This window comes from Rhinopithecus roxellana, chromosome 14 (genome assembly GCF_007565055.1).
Source record: "Rhinopithecus roxellana isolate Shanxi Qingling chromosome 14, ASM756505v1, whole genome shotgun sequence".
In the NCBI taxonomy this organism is placed as follows: Eukaryota; Metazoa; Chordata; class Mammalia; order Primates; family Cercopithecidae; genus Rhinopithecus; species Rhinopithecus roxellana.
The window spans coordinates 131,916,244-131,925,735 of record NC_044562.1 but is presented as its reverse complement, the minus strand read 5'-3'; the positions used below and the strand labels follow the sequence as shown (position 1 = coordinate 131,925,735).

The following is a 9,492-nucleotide window of genomic DNA, read 5'->3' as shown; positions in this document are numbered from 1 at the left end:
GCCATCTGCACAGTTTTCAGTTCGTGACTGGGCAAATACACGCATTGAAAACTCAACTTTTAGAAACTTTTAGGTCAGTTCGACAGTGTATTTTCCTTCCCTTGCTGCCTGCCTGCCTCAATGTACTTTATGTCTGCTTAATCTACTGATTAAAAAAATCGGGCTTAGCCTGGCGGCGGTGGCTCATGGCTGTAATCCCAGCACTTTGGGAGACTGAGGCAGGCGGATCACTTGAGGCCAGGAGTTCGAGACCAGCCTGGCCAACATGGTGAAACCTGGTCTCTACTAAAAATACAAAAGTTAACCCGGCATGGTGGTGCATGCCTGTAGTCCCAGCTACTCAGGAGGCTGAGGCAGGCGAATCACTTGAACCCGGGAGGCAGAGGTTGCAGTGAGCTGAGATCACACCACTGCTCTCCAGCCTGGACGACAGAGTGACTCTGTAAAAAAAAAAAAAAAAAAGCGGGGGAGGGTGGGCTTAGATTGCGAATACCATTAATTTTTTTCAACAATTTAATGTTTGAGCATTTCAGTGTGCCATTGGTTGAAATAAAACAAACAGACAAACCAAAACTGGTCCACCGTCACAGATAATTTAAGACATACTGACATGGACAACATGAAGTTCAAGAAATCAAAGAATTGAGAAATGCTACTAATGAAAAAGCAACATAGATGTGAAAATTGCAACACATTAATTGTCAAGAGATTAGAAGAATCAGTTAAAACAAATCAAGAAAATGGGCAAAAACAGCGCACAGATACTTTACATAAGGATTTCCAATACCCTATCAGTGCTATCTTCCGGGAAATGAGCATGAAGCCACAGGAAGCTGCATCGTCAGCCGATCAGCAAGGGTTAAAGACATCTCGCAATCCTGAAAGTAAGCAAGTATGCTGACCACGCTCTCTCAAGAACGCGCTGATTGGAGAGTGTGCCACTCAAGACCTCTAAAATCCACTCAAGTCCCGGGCAGCGTCCACCCACGCTAAACCTTCGCGCGCCTCTAGCAGCAATGCACGCCCAGTCCTGAGCACCAATAAGGATGCTCACGCAGGACCCGGATGGCGAGGCGGGGACCTTCGTAGCGGCGCCACTAGCGGCGGCTGCACAGGGAGAACAAGCAAACGCCCCCCACCGGCAGGGTGGACGAAAAATGGGGTGCGTTGGCGCTGCGGAGGAGTCACTGCCGTGAGGATGGCCCGGACACCGCTTCCCGCACCCGCGGGCGCAGCTCGCCAGTGGGGCGCACCTGGGTCCCCTCCGGCTTCCGCAGGATATCTGCAGGGCGACTCCCTCCAGATTCCACAAACGTTCTGCTGGGGGAGCTCTTCCCATGCAAAAGGCCCGCCCCTGCCTCCCCTGTCGTGGAGTAGAGACAGGGTCCCTGAAAGGGTCTTGGGGTGGGAGGTCACCGAATAAGGCAGGGTCTGGCGTGGGTCCCAGGCCCAGGGGTCCCGAGGCCCTGGGGCAGCTGGGTAGCCCTGCTGGCCGCCCTGTGCAGGGACTCTCTCTCTGTGCAGGTGTGGTCGGAGCTAGAGGCAGCAGGTTCTGCTGCCGCGAAGATTCCCAAGGGCTGGTTGGGGAGGGGCTGCACAACCCCGGACCCCGCGGAAGTACAGGACCCGCAAAGGCAGGGCGTTGGATCATGGGCCACGAGCATCCCGGGGTCCCGGCTGCTGGCTTGGCTGCCCTGGTCGTCGCTGCGGTTATTTGCCGTTGCTACCGCAGAGCAAGCGGCCCCGGTTCTTGAACCACACCTACACTTGATGCTCCTGCAAGTTGAGTCTGACAGCCAGGGTCCCCGCTCCTCGTGGGCTTTTACCTGCTCTTCTCAGAGCCTGTCTCCAGCTCTGGCTGCTGTCCCTTACTGTAGACTGCGCTTCCTGCCGCTGCCTCCTGGGAGAGCGTGGGGAATAACTAGGTTCTGGCATCCTCACTCCTGTCTCTGCACACAGGGCTCTGCCCACAAGCTCTGGGATTTAAATCGCACCCTCCATGCTGTGCTCATTGAGGCCCACCCTGCTTTTATTGGGACCCTCCCTGCAGTCCCCACTCCCTGCTCCCCACGAGTCTTGCCGTCATCGATTAATCCCTTCATTATTGACCAGCTGCTGCAGGCGGGCCCCGTGCCGTCCTGTATCACTTTAACGTGAACTCATTAGTCTTTGATTTCTCCGTCACTTTCTGGTACAATAAGAGACTTGCATCCAGTCTCATTTTGTACATTTTTTGCCCTAGACTTAGAATCAGCCAATTTCATTGTTAAATGTTATCTAGAGAGTTCAGCCGTGTAAGCGTGCTCATTGTTACTGGGTTTTCATTGCTTCTGGGTCTTTTCAGTGGACAGAACTAGAAAACAAGTATTTTTTAAAGAGTAAAACGCAGTGTGAGTTCATACTGCAATTTCCAATTCACTTTTAAGATTACAAGATTTTTACTTAAACTTCCTCGATTTTATGCTATGTCATTTTTATGCTGAAAATTATGGTTCCTAATGATGGAAACACAATAATTTAATTAAAATATCAATACTAATATATGGCTACTGAATGCCGTTTATGATTTCTTTCCTTTTTTCTTTTCCTTTTTTTATTGTCCGTAGCATCTCTCTCACTTGGGATGTATAGTCAAAACGCTGTGTTTTAAAGCCACTTTAAGTAATTGTTTCCTTTATGTGGTTACACCACTCACTTTATATGCAGGAAGGCTCATTCATTTGTTGACTTTAATTTTTAAAAATCACATAAAACATTTATAGTCCTCCCAAACTCTCTATTTATCCAGTTACAGTCACAGAAATCTTGCTTCTATAACTTCCCGTTCACCCTGTTTCTTTTTCCTCCCAATAGATAACCATTAAAACAGTTTGGTTTGGGGTTTATCTGCCCATGGTTCCTTTTGATAATATCAGTTAGTGTCTATCTATCCACTGTGAACTGAATTTCCCCAAAACTGTATTTCCCCAAAATTCATATGTTGGAGTGCTAAGCCCCAGTGTGATGGTATTAGGAGGTGGGGCCTTCAGGAGGTGATTGGGGTTAGATGAGGTCATGAGGGTGGGCCCCTCATGTTGGGATTAGTGTCCTTATAAGAAGAGAAACCAGAGAGCCTACTTACTGTCTCTCTTCACCTGCGACAGCACAGTGAGAAGGCAGCTGTCTGCAAGCCAGGGAGAGAATCCACCGGCAGCTTGATCTTGGACTTTCAGCTTCCTGCACTGTGAGAAATAAATTCCTGTTGTTTAAGTCACCCAGTGTATGGTGTTTTGTTGTGGTAGTCCCAGCTGACTAATGCTTTACAATCTAGCTACCTGTCATCTACTTCCCCATCACTTACCTAAAAATTACCATATTATAAATATTACTCTGTTTGCTTCTTTCCTTTATTTATTTTTCCCCGTATCAGTATACAAAGACACTTCTCATTCCTAATTGCAGCTGCTCCATATTCCATTGTGTGGCTGAAGGATAGTTTATTGAATCAGTCAGTCCTGTGTACTGTTTTAAACCTTTATCGAGACTATTTTTCTTACCATTTGAGTCATTTAAATAATTTTTAAAATGAAGAACTCAAGTAAATAATAAAAAAATCCTCCCACAGTTTATTTTTTGAAATTTAACTTTTTTTTTTTTTATCAGAAGTCATTAAATGAGGCATTTAAAAAAATTCTGACAGCCCACAGTTACGAGCATGCAGGAGACAACCACAGATGCCATCAGATGAGAAAGCCCCCTGCGGGCTCTTCATGTATGACCCCAGGCCCTCTCAAGCCCCTCACTGCTGTGCAGAGTGTTCCCTGGCCACCAGTTATATGCCCTGCAGTGCACTGATAATCTCACATGGTGCAAATATACTGCCGAGCCAAATTAGTCTTTTTTTTGAGATGGAGTCTTGCTCTGTCACCCCAGCTGGAGTGCGTGCAGTGGCGCTATCTTGGCTCACTGCCAGCTCCGCCTCCCGGGTTCATGCCATTCTCCCGCAATTATTTTTGTAGAGACGGGATTTCACCGTGTTAACCAGGACGGTCTCGATCTCTGGACCTAGTGATCCACCTGACTCGGCCTCTCAAAGTGCTGGGATTACAGGTGTGAGCCACTGCACCCAGCCCAAATTAGGGTCTTGTAGAAGGTGCAAAGTTTTCTGAAGCAGTTAAATGTGACTTTGGTGAAATTCTCTGTGCAATAGGCACATCAGAATGGAACAATTTGGGCCAGGTACTGTGGCTTATGCCTGTAATCCCAGCACTTTGGGAGGCCGGGGTGGGAGGATCACTTGAGGTCAGGAGTTTGAGACCAGCCTGCCCAACATGGCAAAACCCTATCTCTACCAAAAATACAAAAATTAGCCTGGTGTGGTGGTGTGTGCCTGTAGTCTCAGCTACTCAGGAGGGTGAGGCAGGAGAATTGCTTGAACCCGGGAGATGGAGGTTGCAGTGAGCCGAGATCATGCCATTGCACTCCAGCCTGGGTGACAGAGTGAGACTCTATCTCAACTAAAAAAAAAAAAAGAACAATTTGAATATCAAAACCATGAGACCTGGGATAGGGTGTGAGTGCACTGGACAAATTGAACATGAAGCCAGGAACACTTGGTCACACTCAATACTGTCTGCACATACTTTGTAGAAAAAATCATATCTTGACTCCCTGTTCATTCTAAGAGTTAAATTTAATCAACTCATGAGCTCTAACTTGGAGTTGAAAGGAAATCCAGAGTAGAGGAACAAATTAAACGACATCGTGAAGAAAGGATCAGACAAAATCCAGAAAGTGGGGCACTCTACGTAACAACTGGCCTGATGTCTTCACCAGGTCAATGTTATGTAGTACCCTACGTAGTAGCCCCTAGGGCCAGGGGAATGTTCCAGATCAGCACAGTCCAGTAGAATTTTCTGTGGCTACAGAAATACTCTATCATGTAAGTGCTACCAGTAAGCACTGGAAGTATGGCTATGAGTCTGAGGAGCTGCATTTTAAATGCTATTTATTTATTATTTATTGATTATCAATAACTTTAGACGGTGGCATGTGGGAAGCATCTACCATATTGGGAAATTGATTATATACATTAAAAAGGCTTAGGCTGGGCGTGGTGGCTCAAGCTTGTAATTTCAGCACCTTGAGAGGCTGAGGCGGGTGGATCACCTGAGGTCAGGAGTTCAAGACCAGCCCGGCCAACATGGCGAAACCCCATCTCTACTAAAATATAAAAATTAGCTGGGCATGGTGGCTGGCGCCTGTAATCCCAGCTACTAGGAAGGCTGAGGCAGGAGAATCATTTGAACCTGGGAGGCGGAGGTTGCAGTAAGCCAAGATCATGCCACTGCACTCTAGCCTGGGCAACAAGAGCGTGACTCCGTCCGGAAAAAAAATTGCCTAGAAGTCATAGTAACTCCATGCAATGAGTGGTTCTTGATTGGTTCTATGTTTGAACAAACCAACTATATGACATTTTGGGGACTAACTGGGGGAAATTTAAATGTGATTTGAGTATTAGATGATATTAGGGATTTTTTTTGTTGATTCTCTTATGTGTGATAATGGCTCTGTGTTTATGTAGGTAAATGTCATTTTTTTGAAATGATTCATATTGAAAAGTCATAATACCTGTAATTTACCTTAAAATACTTTAGCCAAAAGAAGTAAATGGAGAAAAATGTTAACAACTATGAAATCTAGGTTCATTCTCTTTTCCGTTCTGCTTGAAGTTTTTCATAATAAAAAGGAAGATCCCCAAACAGAAGTAAAGGATCATTATATTATAAACCAGGTTTTATTGAACATAAGATGAAATGTATTCATAATTTTTTATTTTATTTTTCAAAATAAAGTCTAAATATAAGCTTTTCTCCCCACTGTTGCCTATGGATTATAGTTCCTGCTTTAAACAGATTTACCTTTAGTGGACTATTTTTTTGGTGCCAACATCTTTGGGTAACAAGGACCCTGTATTCCTGGGTAAAGTGCTTACAAGCTTTACAGCAAAGAATTCTAAAACAATTCCCTTTGAAAATGAGAGCAAAAACATTCCTTTTGAAAGCAGAGCCAAGGCCAAAGATGTAAATTTGAGCGTTTCATATTTCACCGCAGACTGGCCGTGCTGGCCCATTTCCCTGGCGACTCACTTGTGCCATCTCCCTTCATAGACACCGGATTCTACTGTGTCACTAACAAGGCCTCCTGGAGGCCTATCGTCTCTCAGATGGCGATAACCCTGGTCTCCCAGGAGATAGTAAGGATTAAATGAACTGGTGTTGTCAACCCCACAGCAGCCTCAGGCTGGGTCCTGAGTAGCCACTGATGGAGATGTCTCCATTGCAGAGAGATGCTGGGTGTATCACACCTCCAGAACTTCCTTTGGCTTTCAGGTTCACTGTGCAGGCCCTTTGAAAACAAAAGCCACTGGAGGAATTTCCAAGAGAAGATTAACTAGGGGTGAACAGGTCTGGACAGCCGGGATGGTGGGTAAGGTGGTGGGCAGTACAACTGTGAGAACCCAATTGGTCTGAGCACAGAGAAGGGAATAGAGTATTCGAAGATATTATTTTGTTGGGTAAATCCTTTAACTTCCAAGTGATATTGCAGTTCCCTGGGTCGGCTGTATTTTGTGCAAAGAAATGAGCCAAGCTTTATCCTCCTCAATGCTCCCAACCTCTGCTGAAGGCCATAGCCTTGAATGAACCTGCACCTAGAAGCTGTTTTAAAATGCAGTGACCATGTTTATTCAGATGACTCACCATTTCTTTTAATCTCCAGCCCAGACTCCTCCTCTGAGCTTTAAACCTCAGTATACAGCTGCTTACACAGCTACTAACATGAATTTTGCAAAGGCGCCTCCAATCTGGCCCACTATCCAACACAAAATGCAAGACTTGAGGTCCCCTGACACTTGCTCCTCCTTAAATGAAAGGCATCATTTTCCATGCAGAAGCCTAAGGCATTCTTTTTTATTTGAAATTGAGTTTCGCTCTTGTTACCCAGGCTGGAGTGCAATGGCGCAGTCTCGGCTCACTGGAACCTCCTCCCGGGTTCAAGCAATTCTCCTGCCTCAGCCTCCTAAGCAGCTGGGATTACAGGCATGCACCACCACGCCTGGCTAATTTTTGTATTTTTAGTAGAGACAGGATTGCTCCACGTTGGTCAAGCTGGTCTTGAACTCCCGACCTCAGGTGATCTGCTCGCCTTGGCCTCCCAAAGTGCTGGAATTACAGGTGTGAGCCACTGGACCGGCTGCCTAAGGCATTCTGATCCCCTTCTTCCTTCTTTTCCCTCCCAGAGCCAATCTTAACTAAATCTGGTCAGTTTCTCCTCTATTGCCAGAATGCACACACTCTTGTTCCATTTTTACCCTCGCCATCTTCCAAACACTTGGCTCTTCATATATCACCCCTCTACTTAACATTTCTTCAACGGCTGTCCATTGCTGTTGGGATACTTAACAGGGCCAAAACCTTATATGATCTGATCCTTGCCCACCTCTCCTGCCTTATCTTGTCTCATTCTCTGCTCTGACTCTAGTTCAATAGTGGAAAATGGACTTGGCCAGCAAGGGGATTATTTAGCACCAGCCTGTGGGACACAGACTTCAGTAGAAGAGAAAGTTTGTTCTGGTTTCTTATCACAAATCTACCACCTGAAAAGCAGAGGGACACCATTAATATCACTGGGTTTTGACAACCTGAGCTGGCTCCTTTAGCTGCCAGTTACCTCCCTTTTCTGGTTTGCAAAGCTCCTGCCTGTATGTGCGGTCGGTGCCTTAGGGTGGATGTGTGGGTTGACTGGGTCGAGAGTGTGACCTGGTTTGAAGCCTACTGGCTTTCCATTGTTCCTTGAACCTGGATAGCAGTTGCATGGCATGGTAGATCAATCTTTAAATCCTGGCTCTTCCATTTAGTAGTTTTACAAACTTGGGCAGGATTGGAACCTCTCTGACTCTCAATTTCTTCATCTATAAAATAGACACAATCTTACGTGTTCTGCCTGCCCCCAGGGGATTGCTCTGGGGCTCCAATAACTCATTCAGCCATCATGTATGGTGATCACACAGGTTACTGTTCAAACTGGGCCAGTTTTGAGACTGTCAGGGTATGCACTTCATAATTACACAGAAAGTCACCCTCTGTAGAGAAAGTCCTCCTCTGTAGGGAGGACCATCTTCCTCTACACCTTGGCCTTTGCTTACAGGTCATCACCTGGGTGGAGGTGAGCAGGGTTGCCATGCATCCCGAAGATGATGTCAAATGTGCTTGTAAAGGAATATGTGCTTTTGGTCCTCACGGAGATTATTTGGACTCCTCAGATAATCCAAGATAAATAGTGAATTGGTTTTTAGAAGCTACTAAATTACACACTTTAGTACTGCTGAGATGGAACAATCTCCCTCTCCCTTTTAGGGGCCTACCAACCCACAAGCATGGAAATAAGCAAAATCCTGAAGTTCCTTTAAGAGAAATTACAGGCATCTAGGTAGACCCAGAGGTAATTGAGTAACTTGTTAAACAACAATAGTAGCTTCAAAATAATAGCCAAGGGACTTAAAGCTCCAGAGATGTTTGTTTTCCCCATAGGAACTAAAGATAATGTCTTAACATATGTCCCTGAGTTGCCTTTCAGAACCTTGGACCCCCCTGAGGACCCCCACGGAATGGATCAGCTGGCATAGAGACTGCAGATGAGGGAGAAATAAACTACAGTTCAATGACTGTCCTTTGTTCTAAGTTTCTTCGTGAGGGTCTTCGAGAAAGTCACTCTCCCTAGCAAGTTAACATTTTTCTACTGACTCCCTAGTTTTTAATTTTTTTAAATTTACTTTAAGTTCTGGGATACATGTGCAGAATGTGCAGGTTTGTTCCATAGGTATGTATGTGCCATGGTGGTTTGCTGCACCCATCAATCTGTCATCTAGGTTTTAAGCCCCACATGCATTAGGTATTTGTCCTAATGCTCTCCCACCCTTTGCCCCCCAACCCCCTAATAGGCCCTGGTGTGTGATGTTCCCCTTGTCTTTATAGTAGCACGTGTCTTTATAGTAGAATGATTTATAATCCTTTGGGTATTGCTGCTGAACCCCTCATTTTTAAACAAAGCTTCTCTTACTTAACTAATTGCAAATCAGATCTTTGAATCCACCCATGACGTGTGAGCCCCCATTCAAGATGTCCCATTGTTTTAAGCTGACACCAATGTGTAACCTCTGTGTACTGATTTAGGATTTTGTCTGTAGCTTCTGTTTTCCTGAAACTTACCCCTGCCTTTAAAAACCCTGGCCTGCGAGCCATCCAGGAGGCCGGATCTTGAGCAGTTAGCTGCCTGGTTCTCTTTGCTTAGCGCTCCGCAGGAAACACTCTCCTTTCTACCACGGCAGAAAGCTTGGAGTGGGTATCTGGTTTTATTGTGCAGAGAGAGTGACCTCCAGTTTGGTCACTGCCACTGTGTCTGGCAGATTAGAAATATTAGTTCTTTGAAGGGAAGCCTTCAAAGGGGGTGAGA

The 9,492-nt window shown here is 45.6% G+C and overlaps 1 protein-coding gene across 1 annotated transcript; it reads right to left on the bottom strand.

Moving 5' to 3' along the window:
• Positions 1 to 577: 577 nt before the first annotated feature.
• On the bottom strand, positions 578 to 1,891 carry LOC115893296 (nascent polypeptide-associated complex subunit alpha, muscle-specific form-like). Its single transcript, XM_030917068.1, has one exon. It carries the CDS (start codon positions 1,649 to 1,651, stop codon positions 860 to 862), a length of 792 nt encoding a protein of 263 aa, XP_030772928.1. The 5' UTR covers positions 1,652 to 1,891; the 3' UTR covers positions 578 to 859.
• Positions 1,892 to 9,492: the final 7,601 nt, after the last annotated feature.